General features: G+C 41.7%; 3 protein-coding genes across 7 annotated transcripts in view; 2 read left to right on the forward strand and 1 right to left on the reverse strand.

Annotated features, from left to right (window-relative positions):
- Window positions 1–415, forward strand: part of LOC135094780 (glycine receptor subunit alpha-3-like) — an 11,063-nt gene extending 10,648 nt beyond the window's left edge. For all 3 annotated transcript variants that reach the window (XM_063995145.1, XM_063995143.1, XM_063995144.1), the window contains one exon: window positions 192–415. In XM_063995145.1, coding sequence (XP_063851215.1) covers window positions 192–362 — 171 coding nt within the window. In that variant the 3' untranslated portion in view covers window positions 363–415. The remainder of the gene's footprint in view (window positions 1–191) is intronic.
- A 1,034-nt stretch (window positions 416–1,449) lies between these two features.
- LOC135094779 (uncharacterized) lies at window positions 1,450–12,758 on the forward strand. Of its 3 annotated transcripts, none has more exons than XM_063995140.1 (18): window positions 1,450–1,533; window positions 2,681–2,859; window positions 3,910–4,201; window positions 4,763–4,882; window positions 5,343–5,484; window positions 5,649–5,789; window positions 6,203–6,382; window positions 7,009–7,200; window positions 7,428–7,508; window positions 7,733–7,849; window positions 8,456–8,618; window positions 8,750–8,845; window positions 8,988–9,119; window positions 9,667–9,766; window positions 10,527–10,676; window positions 11,523–11,723; window positions 11,865–12,030; window positions 12,283–12,758. In XM_063995140.1, exons 2-18 carry the CDS (start codon window positions 2,829–2,831, stop codon window positions 12,505–12,507), a joined length of 2,529 nt encoding a protein of 842 aa, XP_063851210.1. In that variant the 5' UTR covers window positions 1,450–1,533; window positions 2,681–2,828; the 3' UTR covers window positions 12,508–12,758. The 3 variants fall into 3 exon arrangements, with proteins under 3 accessions (XP_063851210.1, XP_063851211.1, XP_063851212.1); XM_063995141.1 differs by lacking the exon at window positions 1,450–1,533 and adding an exon at window positions 1,797–1,816; XM_063995142.1 differs by lacking the exons at window positions 1,450–1,533; window positions 2,681–2,859 and adding an exon at window positions 3,093–3,243.
- A 643-nt stretch (window positions 12,759–13,401) lies between these two features.
- LOC135094778 (intraflagellar transport protein 172 homolog) overlaps window positions 13,402–17,500 on the reverse strand; it is a 20,985-nt gene continuing 16,886 nt past the window's right edge. The window contains 3 exon segments of the mRNA XM_063995139.1: window positions 13,402–15,724; window positions 16,102–16,326; window positions 17,089–17,259. Coding sequence (XP_063851209.1) covers window positions 15,461–15,724; window positions 16,102–16,326; window positions 17,089–17,259 — 660 coding nt within the window. The 3' untranslated portion in view covers window positions 13,402–15,460.

The following is a 17,500-nucleotide window of genomic DNA, read 5'->3' on the forward strand; positions in this document are numbered from 1 at the left end:
ATCGAAAACGCTTCATTCTTTTCATTAAAACTCTTGAAAAACTTAACAATTTCACTAAAACCTGCTAAACTATCAATAAAACCTTGAAAACGCCCCACACCAAAAAAAAAAAAAATAAATAAATAAATAAAAAATTGAAATCGCTTTTTTTTTTTTTTTTTTTTCTCTCATTCTTTGTGTTTTCCCGCCAGGAGAGTCGCCGGTTCCTGCTGGGGGAGCCGCCGAAACCTCCGGGGCCCACGCCAGCACAGATACGCCGCAACAAGGCCCTCATGGTGGACAGAGTGTCGCGCTATGTGTTCCCGACCTCCTTCGCCCTTTTGAACGGAATCTATTGGTTCAGCTTCAGGAAATATCTTTAAGTCTCTCCTCTGTCAGTTTCCTTTTAAGAATTCTCCAAGAAAGGAAACAATGTGAGTTTTCCATGTATCCTATTGATCTCTCGTCCCGTAGATTTTAGGTTAAGTCTTTTTTGTAAGTTCCAGAATGAATCGTAGTGAGGCGTAGGCCCAGATCGTCCTAGGGGAAGAATTATGTCCCCGCGTAGTTTGCCTAGTGGCGTTGTTCATCCTGTTGTCGTTCTGTATTAGCATCAGGGCAGCTGTGGGGAGTGACGGAAGGGTAGACTTGTAATAAACCCTCGGAGCAAGTTCGTGACGCTGTATCGACTCGTGTAGTGAAGCACCGGTAGTACACACACACACACACACACACACACACACACGAGAAAAGATGAAAAAAAAAAAGATGATTGTGAGGAAAATAAATAAATAACAAAAAAAGATGAGGTAAAAATAGATGACTTTCAGGACGGAAACTTTAATTTATAGGACACAACAACTAAAGACAAAAGAAAATTAAGATGCGCATAATTAGTTTCACAAATAGAATATTAGATAAATAATTGCATTAATGAAGAAAATAATAATAAAAAAAGATAAAAAAATGCATGACAATTTGACATTAAAAAAAAAGACGGGATATTACAAACTCGACTCGAGCCTGTTAAAAAAAAATGACAAGTAGATGAATATAACATACACACACGCACACACACACACACACACACAACTACTTATGCACCTAAGACAATTTAAATCAGTCATAATGAATAATGTTAATTAGTTGTAAGTGTTGAAAAATAAAGGCTAGTGAAGAGAAGGCAAGGCTCATTACTCTCACCATCACTTAGTAGAGAGAGAAGGAATGTAAAGACAACTCGAAGAGGCGAATGTTGGCCAGCTATGTTGTAATGTAGGGGAAACGAAAAACACAAGATTTTCACCATTATATAGTCATTCTTTCACCGTGACGTGTTGTGAGGAGCAAGAGGAGGCAAAGAAAGACAGTTGCGTAAAGAATTGCTAATATTGTTACGTACATATTGAATTATTTGCCACTTTATTGAGCAACGTGACAAAACTGGAATGGCGAAGCTGAGAGCAGTGTACTTCGATCCTCGGGCTTATTATTACATTTTCTCCACGATCCACGCATTGTTTCACCCTGCCGTGTTGTGAGAAGCAAGGGAAGGTAAGGCGGAACGCGTGCGTCAGAAATTATGCATCTATATACTGTATTTACGGAGATATTTGTAATTTGGTTTCGTGACAGGACTGGATCACACGACGGGTGAATCAACGAGTGGTCTTGGGGTGTTTTATAGGGTTTTGCGTGGTGTTTCGGATCTTTTTCGGGTGTTTTACTGTTTTGGGAGTGTGTGAGGTGGTCAGGGTTTTGATTCTGTATTAATGTTAAATTTTCTTCATGTTCTACTTATCCTGCCAGCGCGGCGTGTTGTGCAGATCAAGAGGAGGTAAAGAAAAGAACGTGTGTCAAAAATTATTCATATCTGTCATGTATTTATGGAGTTATTTATAATTTTGTTTAGCAACGTGCCAATGGCGGAGCGGAAAGCAGTGTGTTTTGATGCATTTACGTTTTCACCATGACTCATTCACCCCTTCACCCTGGCGCATTGTGAAGAGTGAGAGGGAGAAAGCAGAATACGTGTGGCTGAAATTATACATATTTGTAGCGTGCTTATGGAGTTATTTGCTATTTTATTAAACGTGGCTGGAATCAAGACGGGAATGGCGGGGTAGAGAGCATTGCAGTGTGTTACCGGTCAGAATTTCTCCCTGGTGACGCCACTGAACAAGCACACCAAAAACATCACAGCATCAAAATATTAGTTATCTTATTATAATATGTTACGTATTATCAACTACTACTGCATGTGGATGTGCTGGGAAAGGAATGCAGCAAATAAAATGAATGATAACAGAGCGCCAACATATTGTACTCCCTGTGCTAGTGTAGTCCTGCCAGCACGTTTTATATGTATTTATTTGACGTATTATCAACATCGGTATGAAGTTTTTGTTGATATATTACTAATGCTCCGTCTGTGGAATGTTACAAATTTTTCCCCGGAAGATGATGCAATGTATGTGTCTGCCTGAGCCGTTCATTGTCAGTCCTACAGGTTACTCTTCATAGAGAATAAGTAAGCTATACTGAAATGCTAAAAAAAAAAAAGTTCCTACAGGAGTTGCCGTTTTCAGGAACTTTTACGTCACCAGTAATAGAACAAGATCAAGATTCATTAAACCCCTCAGGGCATTAATATAAAACAAACACTAATGCAATAATCTCCTTAAACACCTGGCACTATCAGTCACCATTAGGCACCGTAGAGACACAAGGAGACGCGGTGCCAAGGGAATACAGGAGAAGCGAGCGAGGTGACAAGATTTGGCGGGAAAAAGTGATCAGCTGACCCGCCATGTAAACAAAGGCAGGGGCGACCACCGGTGTGTCTTGTGATGGAGAAAATCGTCATATATGTGTCCACAGGTGCGTATACGTGACACTGACTGGTGTTAGGGAGTTTCTGGGCTTGTTTTTAGTTATATTAGTTTAAAGTCAGTGTGAGTAATGGCCGTGGTAAATGAGATACGAAGCTAGTTATAGAAATGAAGCCTATGATGAATTTATTTGTTTAGTTATTATTTTTTTTCGTGTTCTCAGGTAAATATTAGTGACTGGGCGGTGTGAAGCAGATCCTGGATTGTTGTTGGTTAGGTTAGGTTAAGGATTGTGTTCCTAACTGCCGTGATCAGGTGAGGAAGGAAGAAATGGACTGATAATGTCGCCATTTGTTACGTGCGTAGCCACTGGTGTGTTTACGTGACGCTGGCTGGGGTGAAGGTCATGGGTCAGGTCAAGCGAGGTGGTTGGGTGAGTGTTGACAGTGGTAAGGGGGATAATGAGGGTAGTGATACAGACTAATGGTGAAAGTTCATGATATATATACAGATAAATATACTTGACTTTGTGTTTTTATGATTTCATGGCTCTCTTGGTTAATTTAGGGTGAAAAGTTGTAGTAATGGTGGTGATGAAGAGTGTAGTGTGAATTAAGGTCATTGTCCAGGTGCTCTTGACTCACCTGACCTTATCTAGTGTTACCTAACCTTATCAAACAATATGTAGCTCAATGTTGACCTTACCTTACACTACATTACATTGCCAAGCCTAACCAAGCCAAACCACACCTCACTTTAACAAATATAACTTACCTAACCAAACCTAATAACCAAACTACCAAACCTAACCAAACCTTACTTCACTTTAACAAACATAACTAAACCTAATCTAATAACCTAACTACTTTACCAAACCTAACCTAACCAAACCTTGCCTTACCTAACTAAACCAAACCTTACTTCACTTTAACAAACCTAACTAAACCTAACTTAACAACGAAACTTAACCAAACCTTACCTTACCAAACCTAATCATACTTTACCTCACTTTATCAAACTTAACTAACTAAACCTAACCTAACTAACCCCAACTCAACCCAAACCAAACCAAACCAAACCAAACCAAACTTTCCCACAGAGAGACAAAACAATTTTCTCATACAAGAACTGGAGTCTGCCGTGCATGTCTTAACTGAGAACTCAAAGAAAAAATGTTGGGGTCCGTCCGTTCGTCTTGCCTCTGTCAGTGTGAGGGAGGGGGTGTCCAGCCCTCCCGCAGCCCCCCACGACCCCACCATGACCCTGTGGCATGACTGGGCCGCCCCGGAGCCTCTGAGGGGACTGGAGCATGTGCAGGGTGATTCTTCAGGGGATAAGGATGCCAATGAAGGGAAGGAAAAGGAGGAAGGGGAGGAAAAAGAGGTGTTTAGGTGAGTAATGTTAGTTTAGTTTCCCTTTTTCCCTTCCTCATTTACTCTTTCTTCCCTTCTTTTTTTTCTCTTTTTTTTTTTTAAGAGATATTTAGATGAGTTTATGAAGTGTTAGTTTACTTTTTCTTTCTTTTTTCGTTTTAGTTTAGTTTCCCGCTTCCTTTCTTCATTTACTCTTTCTTTTTTCCTTTGTATCTTCTCTTCTTAAGTTTATTTGCTTTTCTCTCCTTTATTATTAAATTTTAAGAACTGTTTGGGTAAGTTACAGTTCTACTTTAGTTTTTATTTTGTTTTTCTCAGTCTGTTGTTTATTCTCTTACTTCTATAGTGCATTCTTCTATCTTTGTTTTCTTCTGCTTTTTAGATTCACTTCTTCCTATCTTGAGTTCATTCCTGTTTTTTTCCCCTCCTTCAGGTATATATGATCTTCAGGTACCTTATCTTTAGTTAAGTCTCCCCTCTTCCCTATCTTTATTCCAGTTAAATCCCCTTCTTCCTCATCTTTCATTCAGTCCCCCCTTCTTTCTCATTTTAAGTTCACTCCTTCTTCTCCTCCTTCAGGTACAATGACTTCTTCTTGCTGGGGGAGGCACTGCACAGGCTCCTGGATGAGGTGGGGGAGCCCGGGGCCGCAATGCTGTCACTTGTGTGGTGTGTGGAGGCTTATGTCCCCACTCCGAGGTGAGACAGTTAGGTTAGATTAGGTTAGGTTATTGAGTGTCCATTGTTTGTTGTTTAGTGAGTTGATTTGTTGGTTAGAGTATGTGTGGTGTATGTTTGGTTTGTGTAGTGGTGTGTGTTTTGTTGCTTAGGCAGTCTGTTTGTTTGTTGGTGTGTTAGTTCATCCGTGTCTTTTATTATGGTGTGTGTGTGTGTTTGTGTGTGTTTTAAGTGGTGGGGTGTGTGTTTGCTTTGAGTTTTGTTTGAGCTCTGAGTGTGTGTTTCTTTGTCAGTCAAACCGTCAGCCAGTTAGTACATTAATCATTTAGTCAGTCAGTCAGTCAGTCAGTAGGTCAGTCCATCAGTCAATCAGTGTATATTTCATTTTGCCACAGTTTACAATACCTAATTAATTTCACACCAAAGAGACAAGTTAATCATATCAATGAGGTGAGGTGTGCCAGCATGACCTGTGTTGCAGTGAGGTGCCAGAGTTCTTCGGGGCTCTGCAGAGGTTCCAGCAGTGGCACTTTGGGGCGCTCCACATTGCCTGCCGGGACAGAGCACTGGTGGAGGAGTGGGAGGAGTACTTTCCACTACAGCTCCTTGATAAGTCCTCTGAGGTGAGCTGAGGGAGTGCAAGTACTTGAAGGAGTGGTTGTATTAGGCTAAGTTTGAATTTTGATTCTTTTAGTTACAGTTAGTTAAGTTCATTATATGGTTTAGTAATGTTGCAGTTTTCCAGGTTAGGTTAGGTTTTATAGTTAGTGATTTTGTGTGTTTGCAGGTTGTGGCGGGAGTAATCAAGAACTTCTGGCGAGGACACCTGAGCCTTTGGGAGGAGACCACTGGGGAGACTGTGCGGCTGCCCCTGTGCGAGCTGGTGTGTGCCCAGGGCCAGCCACACTCCTCCCTGCTGCCCCGCCAGGTGAGGGGGGCAGAGAGAGAGAGAGAGATAACACTTCCCACCATTCTCTCATTTTGTTCCTCATTATTTTTCTAACCCAAACCTTCTGACTTGTTATTTACTTTCCTTTTTTAGTCTTTTATCATTAAGTTGGTTCTTTTCTCTTCTTTTGTCATTAATTTGTCTTTTTTTTTTATCATCTAACTCATCTCTGTTCTTTGTTTATCTGTATGTAACCTTCTCTCATCTCATTATTTTTTTTTTCTATCCTGACATATTTTATCATTAATTTACCTCTTTTTTATTTACTTATTTATTTATTTTATTTAACTCTCCTAATTCTTTTTGTTTATCTTCACATAACCTCACATCTCATAAACTCACTTCTTTCCATGTTCTATCTTGACGTAACACTTCCACCTTCCTTCCACCAGCAAGCACCACTTTACTTCCTCCCAACGGCGGAGGTGATGGCGGACTTTGATGGAGGGACAATGCCATGGGTGTATCTGCAGAGTGGCGCCATCTACTGCCTCAACCCAGCGCCCTCCTGTGACCTTGAGGACCAGGAGGAGATGACGGCTGCCCTACACCTCTTCACAGCCCAGCCTGGGGTGTGTAGGGTGACACTAGTGGTGGTGGTAGTAGTAGTTGTTGTTGTTGTTGTTGTTGTTTTTGTTGTTGTTGTTGTTGTAGTGAAGGTTGACTCACTTATCTGGCATCATTGGGATCTAGAATAGTGATTTTACTGGATTATAGAGAGGTTAGGTTAGAATTTACGCACAAGTTAACTACCTCGTTGTATCTTGAAAGCCTCCTGTGAATCATTATAAGTGATTAACAAGTGGGGCCGTACTGGTAACACTTATACTGATGCTTCATTTGTGGCCAGTGCCGGTGGTATCAGTACGGCCGATTCCGTTCACAAAGAAACTGAGCGATTTTTCTTTCTGTGTTTTGTGTCATAAGCTTCATATTTTTCTTACTACATCCCATCTTTTTTTTATGTTCATTTGTTTCCTTTTATTTGTTTGATTTTGTTTTATTCTTATTTGTTTATTTGTTTATTTATTCCTCATCTCTCATAAAGCTTTTTTCCACATTGTTTATTTATTTGTTTCCCTCTCACAAGATTTTTCCTTATCTTATTTATTTTCGCAAATTTTTTTATACATCTTATTTATTTATTTATTATTTCTCTCTCTTGTAAATTTTTTTCCACCACACCTCCTTCCTGCAGACAGTGACGCTGGTTCGGCTGCAGTTCTCGACTTCTCCCCCCGTGCTGGACAACCTGAAGGCCCTCACCACAGACGAGTGGAAGAGGGCCAATGCTGAGGGCCACTTTGACCTCATCCCCACCCCACAGTTCAAAGGGTGCCACTCCACACTAAACATGCTGATTCTGAGTGAAGGAGCCACCAAGGGGAAGGTCAGTCTGTGTGTGTGTGTGTGTGTGTGTGTGTGTGATTTGATGTGTACACTTTTCTTCCATTATTTTCTTTCTCTATCATGTTTTTCCATTAGTTGCTTCTATCTGTTTCCCAGCCTTTCCTTGAGCTGGTAATGCACTTATTGTTTCTATCAACTCTTCTGTGTGTAATTATTTAGTCTCCCCTCTGTCAATGTACAAGTTCTTTCACTGTAACTGTATTCCAGGCGTGGGTGGTTGCTCTCAAGGATCCTGAATGCATTGGGGAGGACGTGATGCGCATTATCAACACTTCAACACACACCAAGGTACGCGGCTGTAGGTCCTGTTGTGTGTGTGTGTGTTTCTCCACCTCCTTTTCATCATCGTTTAATTTAAGAGCACAAAGTAAGAGAAGCTGCAAGAAGCTATCAGGTGTACATGTGGCTGACCCTGTATAAAGTGTATATACCTATCTGTTTCCACCTATTATCCTCATTCATAAACTTGTGTAACATTCTTTTAACATTGTAGTGTTTGCCTCTCCCTACAGAGCAGCCACAGTCCGCGGGAGGCCGACAGGGTGCTGGAGCTGCTGAAGGAAACGCCGTGCCTGACTCCTATGCACATGAGGGCCTTCTCCCACCTGTACCTTCACCTCCCACACCAGGTAAGTTATGGGAAAGGTAAACACTGCTATATCTAGTCTTTCTGTCCGTTGATGTAGTCTTTGCCACCATCACTTCACCTGTTACAAGAAACTATGGTAATTTTAGTGGTGGGTTTTCACTCTCTCTTGTACCTTTATCTTCCACACCAGCGAGTTATATATCCATCTATTTATCTTCCTGTCTATCCTTCTTTTTATCTGTCTATATACCAGGCTGGCAATCCCACAACAGGCAATCCAGACAGCAACACACACACACACACACACACACACACTCTATTCATGTTCTTAAGGTGAATAAAACAAGAGAAAACCATGATCAATTTTGTGATGGAAGAAGAAGTGGAGGGACAGAGAAACAAGTTGAAATGTGGATACAAGATTGAGAAGCAGGTACTGTAGACTCTAGACAGACAATATAAAGAACTGGAGGTTAAAATATAAATAAAAGATGAATGGAAAATATATACAGTAAACTATGTATACAGTATAAAGGCATAGAGATTAAAATATAGATGAAAGATTGAGAAATAGGGACAATGACAAATAGATAGACACAATATAGAGGAATGTAGATTGAAATAAACATGAATCTCTCTTTAATAGATTCAGGAGAGGCTCACGGCAGCAGGACATAAGACGGGGGACCTCGAGGCATCAGAGCAGCAGGAGGTGGAGGCCGCAGCAAGCCAGGAGATCCTCAGCACAATCCTGGAGGCCCCCGCACCCCCACCAGTCCTCTCCTCTCACCTTGTCACAGTCCCCCCTGGTATGCATCTGCTGGTTTTGGTGTTTAGCATCTGTTTATTTGAAATTTCCTTTTTCATGTGTGTGTGTGTGTGTGTACATTCAACACTTCCCCGTCCCTTCCATCACCTCATCGCATTGTCCCGCCCCCAGAGACAGCCGTGAGCAGCACTGATTGGCCGGAGTACATCGCGCTGGAGAGGGCTGAGGCAGAGGCTGAGAGGTCATCACATGCACGCCGGACCTCTGGTGAATAGTAGTAGAAGTAGTCTGTCTATAGCTTTTCATGGGATCTATCAAAACACTAGTAATTTGCCAAAAAACGACATTAAATTCACATAACTTATCATGGGACTAATCAAAGCCTCAATAACTGTGCATTACTTTCCAGGGGATCTATTGGGCGGCCTGGCTCCCCCTCCCAGCAAGGCCATTCTCACCCTGGATGCAGCCCAACTGGTCAAGCTCTTCTCCAAGACGGGCCAGGCGGCGGACTCCATCAGGCACAAGATCAACAAGCACAGTGAGTTAGCTTAGGTGTGGTTTGCTTAGGTTAGGTTAGGTCAGGTCTGGTTACTACATTAATCTTGCCTAGTATAATCTGACCTAATGTGATATGAGAGAGAGAGAGAGGAATATACAGGTAGAACGATAGATAGAAATTTATCAGACGTTCAAAGAGAAAGAGAGAAAATCACCACACACAGTTGCAATATTTTGAATACTTTTCATACTTAAAGTCACATATAGTTAGCATTAGTGAATCTATTTGTGGCAGTGAATTGGTGTCAACATTGGCCACCTCTGACTAGACTAACGGAACCTTCCCTCAGATTTGTTTATGGATGTGAAGTGGAGTCAGCATTAGGAAGTGAAGTGTCAGTCAGCATTGGCCACCTCTGACTAGACTAACAGAACCTTTCCCCAGGTTTGCTTATGGAAGTGAAGTAATGTCAGGATTAGACGACTCTCACCTAACCTGACCTTCTCAGATTTGTTTGTGGCAGTGAATCAGTGTTAGCATTAGGCAGCACTGACTTACCTAACCTAACTTTAACCTTGCCTCTCAGATACCCTTGGTCGCTTCCCCTTCAAGTTTACGTCTTCCCTGGAGGATGTGAAACGCCTGGCGTGGCCTGAGGCTCTGTACGCCCACCACCATGGCATTCAGTGAGTCCACACACACACACACACACACACACACACACACACACACACACACACACACACACACACACACACACACACACACACACACACACACACACACACACACACAAGTACAGGTACATACTTTTCACAGTTAACAATGTTACAACTTTCTCTTAATGGTGAATTACTTAACACTACCAACACTAACTAAACTACCACTACTAACTGCTACTTATTTTAGACAAGAAACTACCTTATTTAATTTTAATATTGAAATACTTAAAAATACCTGCTAATACTTATATATTCTTCATTTAAACAACAAAATACTTTACAATACTTTCTAATACTTAAAATCCTCTCTCAACATTCCTTACTGCAACTACATCTCTTAATGAAACACTTAGACAATGCTACTCACTACTGCTTCTCTTCCTCAGACAACACCACTTAACACTGCTTCTATTCCTCTCACGAGACAATGCTACTCACTACTGCTTCTCTTCCTCAGACAACACCACTTAACACTGCTTCTATTCCTCTCACGCCACCACTTAACACTGCTTCTATTCCTCTCACGCCACCACTTAACACTGCTTCTATTCCTCTCACGCCACCACTTAACACTGCTTCTATTCCTCTCACGCCACCACTTAACACCACTCCCTTCCTCTCACACAACACTTACCACTGCTTCCCTTCCTCTCACACACCACCACTTAGTACCACTCCCTTCCTCTCGCACCACCACTTACCTCTCCTTCCCTCCCTCCTCCAGCTACAACTTGGGCGATAAAAGTGAGAAGTTTGTGGAGCATTGCAGTCAGGTGGAGAGGAGATACATCCGCCAGGAAGTCGCCTCCACCTGCACTGTGTTCCAGGACAAGGAGACCGTGTATGTGAAGGTCAACACTCACCCTCAGCAAAGGTAATAGTTTAGAAGTGTCACCTGTGTGTATTTGTGTGTGTGTGTGTGTGTGTGTGTGTGTGTGAGAGAGAGAGAGAGAGAGAGAGGGAGATTCCTGTGTATAATTTGAGTATTTCTTTGGTAATGTCTTGAGAGAGAGAGAGGTACATATGCACGCAGACACGCAAAACACACACACACACACACACACACACACACACACACACACACACACACACACACACACACACACACACACACACACACACACACACACACACACACACACACAGACAGGGACATGGATAGAAATGGACACAGACACGAATGCACATGGACATGGACACGGACACACACAAGGATACGGAAACGGACACGGACACACACGGTTATGGAGTCGGACATACACAGACACGGATATACACTGATAAGGACACAGACAGACACGGACACACACACGGACATAGACGCGGACACAGACGGACACAGACATGGTCACAGACACGGACGCACAAGGACACACACACACACACACACACACACACACACACACACACACACACACACACACACACACACACACACACACACACACACACACACACACACACACACACACACACACACACACACACACACACACATTATCTTAATATATATTTTTTATTGAAATATTTTCTGTTCATAAATTTATAGAAAAAAATGTGATAAGCAGTTTGAGGTTAGCCGGATATTCAGATAATTTGTGTTTGGGATCTCTAGGTTTTCTTTTGTGTTCATGCTGGTCTCCTTGTCATGTCTTCCTCTGTAGGAAAAGAAAAAAACATATTTTGCTCCTGAAAAGTTAACCTTCCCTTACTTCACCAGGAAAGACTCAAAGGACCTCCAGAGACCCACACAGAAACCCCAGAACTTGAGTAAGCTGGAGACCAGGAGTGGCAGGGTGGGCCGGGCAGGCAGTGTTCTGGGACGCAAGGCAGGGGTACGGGGCCGAGGGGAGAGAGCCCAGCCACTGAGACGCTCCCCTCGCAAACGGCAGCTCCTTATTCCTGAAAGTGGTCTGCGGAGGTGAGTGTCGTGGTGGTTTCAGCCATGGTCTGTATGGAAAAGTTAGAGAGAGAGAGAGAGAGAGAGAGAGAAAGGAGGATAGAATATGGAACACAGATAGGCAGAACAAGACAAATGTGAACTAATAGATGGTTTCTTCAGGTCGCCACGCAAGGCAGTGAAGAATGTTACAGGGGATACTTTGGCTGACCTCATGAAGCCGTCAGACCTCCTGAAGCCAGCACACAGCAAGGCATCGGCAAGCAAGACTGCTGCACTTGCCAAGAAAGTGCCAAAGCCTGCCGACCTGAGCAACATACACAAACAGGTAAACACACACACATGCACACAATCTCATTCATTCCTAATTTTATTTTTTTTGGTGTGTTGTGTGTGGATTTATGGTAATTTGCAAGGAGTTTGTGTAATTTTTTCTACTTTGGTTTTCTTAATTTCTTTGCCATCAAGCTAATATTTTTAACTTTATTTATTAATTCTTATCTGTAATTTTTTTCTCAGTTGTGTTTTTATGTAATTTTTGTATGCATACACGTCACATCTCAAACCTCCACTCTCTTAGAAACTGCGAGTGGCTGTGTTGGAGTCACTGGAGCGGGAGGGCGTTCGCATGAAGGACCCGCTGTTCAAGGTGTGCTTCAAGAAACTGTTTGCCGTGTGCCACCCCTTTGCCCTGGATGTAATTGGCCAGGGCTCCACCAGCAAGAACATGGAAAAGATTGCCACCGCTCACGTCAAGCAGGTCATTGATTTTGAGCGGCGCCGAGCCCTCAAAGCAAGGAAATGACCACTGTGAGGGACGTGTGTTTTGTGATCGCTTGGTGTTATTTTGTCGTTTGTGGAATTACACTGAAACATTTCTCTGTCAGATGTTTTTATTTATTTTTTTTTTATTTTTATGGTATGTATGATTGTTATTTGTTTGTTGTTATTGTTGCTATTTTGTTGTATTTTTTTATGTAACCTGTCTCATTGCACTTTTAAACCCTTTTCCTTTACATAATCATATCTTGTCTTCTGTATCTTACTTCACCATACCTAACTTAACCTACTTAACACATCTAACCTAACTTCCACAATACCATACCTAACCTAATCTTACTTTCTTGTACCTTAACTAACCCAACTGCCACACACAATCTTGTAATTCCTTTCTTTCCCATATAATGCAAACAATAACAATAACAACATACACAGCAAATAAATATACAATGTTACTTACCAGATAAACATAATTTAGTCTGCAAGAGTGAGACAGAGAAATTCCTTAATAATAATTTTTTTTAGAGAAATTCCTTAATAATATTTTTTTTTACTGTGTGATATTTAAGCTTACATGTCATGCTTGTATGGGATTTTGCAGGCAGTTCTTTTCCTGGTAGTATTTTTAACACTAATCTTGCTGTTGGGTATTTTTTGGGGCATTTCTCTTTTGTAGTAGTTTATTTTTTGGGGGGTTTTATTTAACACTAACACATATTGAATAACTTAATGGCAAACCTGAGTAATGATAGATAATTTCATGACAACTTTAGTAATCTTGGTTCCTGATGGCATACTTAGCACTCTAACATATCACATAACTTTAAAAAAAATCAGTACAAGCACGAAAAAAAACTAATTCCTCGCTGTGATTTTAGTGAAGCGTTCAATTACAATTATAGGAGAGAAAGATAACATACTTTTCATATCAATTTTAATTTAATATCGTGTACATATAAATATATCACTCCTTGGACTAGAATAGTTACTGGACGGAATTATTCTTTGGTGCTGAGGAAACACAAGGTGAGGCTCGTGAATGCTTAGCTATTAATACTAGTAGTGGTGGTAAGGTAGAGTAAACATAACATAAGAATACAAGAGAAGCTGCAGGAAGCCATCAGGCCTACATGTGGCAGTCCCTGTATAGAGAAAGAGAACTCGGAATTTGTAGTAGGAGAACACTGGATTAGGGGTGTTTGGGATAAGATTGTAGTAGGATAGGTTAGGATTTGAGATAGTGGGGATGGGAGATAGATGTAGAGGGGGTAGAGATCAGAGAGCAAAGAAAGAATTGAAAGTGGGGAGGACAGAGGGAAGGCACAGAGGGAGAAAATTAGATAGGTTAGGCAGGGAGGGGGAAAAAAAAAGAGGAGGAAGGGGAGAGAGAGAGAAAAAAAAAAATAGTTAGTAGGCAGAGAACAGAAGGGGAGGGATGGAGGAAAGAAGAAAGGGCAAGGGGAAATCAAGGAATAGGGGAAAAGTGTAATCAAATGTGCAAAACTATAGAAATTGTCATGTAAAAGTGCTTTGTATTATTTTATATAAGATCAATTTCTCAAGCTGGATTTGTGAGTGATGCAATTATTATTAGGTGAATTGGTAGATAGAGATTTGCAGAATGTAGCTTGAGAAACTGATCGGCTGTAGGAAGTGCTGAGTGAGTGAGTGAGTGAGTGAGTGAGTGAGTGAGTGAGTGAGTGGGTGGGTGAGTGAAGTGTGGAGGAGATGGTAACGAAAGTGTAGATGGTGAGAGAACATTGAAAAAGCATGAAGAAAAAGGAGAATAATCACATGTAGAAGAATGATATTAAGACAAAAGAAGGAAAAAGAGGAGAAAGAAGAACAAAGTGTAGAGGAGACTAACTAAAGTGTAGATGGTGAGAGAAAATAAAGAAATGAAAAGAATAGCAAGCATATAAGAAAAGGAGGATAATCATGTACAGAAGAATTATATTAAGATGCAAGAAGAAAGAATGAGAAGGAGGAAGAATGAAGAGTACATACAGTAGTAGACATGGAGAGAAGAAAGAAAAGACATAAGAGAAATGACAAGAAAAGTAGAGAAGCAAGAAGAGGTTAAACAGGTGTGCAAAAGCTTACCTGTCTGTATATTAAAACTACACTTTGTATCGGAAAAGCTCCTTCATTATAACATTTGTATATATTTTGGAGTTCTAACCCTTTTGATACAAATATATAGGTGTATTTTTGTACTCTTATTAATAAAAGTGCACACAAGGTTTAATGGTAGGGCTTATTGTAATGTACTTGTTGATTCTTGGAGTTTACCTGTTAATATTGTTTACTTGTTTGGTGCTAGTGGTCTTTTTTGTGGTAAGGGAGTACAGGTATACACACGCACACACACACACAGGGAAAGAGGGGGTTGTAGGGGAGGGGGAGATTGGTGGGAGGTAAAGAAGTTGGGGGAGGGAGGGAGGAAAGTGGGCAACTGTGACTTATAAGGGGGAGATTGGTGGGAGGTAAAGAAGTTGGGGGAGGGAGGGAGGAAAGTGGGCAACTGTGACTTATAAGCATACTTTTGGGGCTCTCTCTCTCTCTCAGCCCACAGTATGTCCCCCACAGTATGTTTATGAACCACAGTCACTCACCGCTGCCTCTCACATAAACACACACTCACTTCATATCTTTGTAATCAGTGGACAGGCAAAAAATTTTCCTGAAAGCTTGGGTCACTTGAATATGTCCTGCTCCTCTCTGAATGAAAGGATTGCTAGCTGAAGGAAAATGTTTCATTATTTCCCCCACCATCCCTAAGACATTTCAATATTTTCCTTCATCTTTAAAAACATTTCAATTCTTCTTTCCTCACCTCTGAAACATTTAATTATTTTTCCCCACCACCTCTAAAATACTTCAACACATCTTTCCTTGCCTCTAAAACACTTCAACACATCTTCCCTCACCTCTACAACACCTCATTACTTCCCACCACCACCACCATCACTGCCGCCTCACTGGAAGTTGTATCCCATGGTGGGGAGGCCACCGCACCAAGCAGTGATGAACTTGAGCACATCCTGACACTCCGGAGTGCTTGCCATCTTCGTCGCCATCACCAGCTTGTTCCAATCTTCCTTGTTGGCTGCCTGTCCGCGCTTCAGGTCCAGACGGTTACGGATGACAGGATAGCCGGAGATGACGCAGGGGGGGTAGCTGGCGCCATCGTTGCCCATTAGTGATGCTTCGTATACCATCCGTTCATCCATTGGTAGAACCTGTGGAGACGGAATTTATTTATTTATTTATTTTCTCCCTTGCCAGGACCTGTGTGATGGCATTTATTTATTTCTTCCTTGGCAGAACCTGTATACTCGTATTTATTTGTTTTTCATTTATTTTTTATTCTCTTGGCAGAACCTGTGAAATTTTGGGCATTTTATTGTTTTCCCTTAGCAAAACTTGTAGGATGGCAGTGCCAAACATAACCAGCAGTGCCACCTTACCTGCAGATCCATGAGTAGTGCCAAAAACAGTGCCAAACATAACTAGCAGTGCCACCTTACCTGATCCACCAGCTGATCCATGTAATAGGGCCAAACGTGACCAGGTAATGCCAAAAAAGTACCGAACATAACCAGCATTGCCACCTTACCTGCTCCACCTGCTGATCCATGGAGACAGCCAGCACCCACTCCTTGGCCTCCTCCCTCAAGGGCTCAGGGATGGACAGTGTGTCAGGGAGGGGGATCTCATAAGGGATATCTGTGTCGATGAAGTCTGTGTGGTCGAGGGAGTCCAGGGAGCCCTCCTCTATAGCCTCACACAGGTCCAGGAACCGATTGAGGAATACAAATGCCATGTTCTTCCAGCCAACTTCCTGTGGTGGAGGTAAGACTGTAGTAAACTTGAGAGTAAATTGTGTTGGATTTGTGAGAGTGAATTGAGTAAAGTGTTAAAAGGAGGGGAAAATCTGTAGGTTCTGGTAGAGTGGGAAGTGAAATGAGTAGTGAAGTGTTTAGGAAGAAGAAAAGGTATAAATTCTGGTAAATTGGAAAGAGTGAAATGAGTAATGAACAGTTTGGGAAGAAGAAAAGACATGCATGGCAGAGAGAGAGAAGGTTAAGGAAGATACACACTCACAGATTCTAATAAACTGATGAAGGGAAAGAATAAAAAAAGATGAAAAAGAAAAAAAGGCTTGACTGAAAGTAAAGTATGAAAGACGCACTACATTCTCCCACACACACACACACACACACACACACACACATACACAATTACTTGCTTTTCTCCCAGCCTCTATTCTTCCCTTCTTCCTTAACCCTCCTACTCACACTCTTTAAACTGTATCTTTTCATCTTCACTTCTTCCATATCTCTCCTACACACACACACACACACACACACACACACACACACAACCTCCCTTCACCTTCCCTTATATAGATCAACTGGTCTTTTGCAGTCCTATCTAGTCTCCCAGCTTTCCTCCCACACTTCTACACACCCTCCTATTTTCCCTCCCACACTGTTCTCTCATCACCCTTAGCTTTTTGCAGTCTCATGCTCTCCCATTTTCCCACATTTCATCTTTCCATCCTCCCTCCCACACACTCAGTCCTCCTATCATCCCAGCCTACCTTGCAAGCCATCCCTGCCTCATAGAAAGCCTTGTCAGCAGGGAGGATGTGTGTGTAGCGCAGTACGGACACAGACACCTTGGCAGATAGGTTCTCCAGCTGTGGTGTGGCCATGTAGGCTGAGCGGGCAGCCAGGTAGTGTGCCAGTAACAGCAGCAATTCAAACTCTGCCTGTAATGGTGAGTAAATGTGTAAGTAATGAAAGAAAAAAACTAAAAAGAAAAAGTAAAGAGAAAATTAAAAACTATGGGGATTTGTTTCAAGAGAGAAGAAATTGATAAGAGAAGAAAAGGTGAATATAAAGAGAAAATGAAAATATTAAAAGAAGCAAAAAATAAAAAAGGGAATTGAAACATCAAAACATACATATGAAGAAAAAAAAAATCTGCAGGAAAAATAACAGGAGGGAAAA

This window comes from Scylla paramamosain, chromosome 46 (assembly GCF_035594125.1).
Source record: "Scylla paramamosain isolate STU-SP2022 chromosome 46, ASM3559412v1, whole genome shotgun sequence".
NCBI lineage: Eukaryota > Metazoa > Arthropoda > Malacostraca > Decapoda > Portunidae > Scylla > Scylla paramamosain.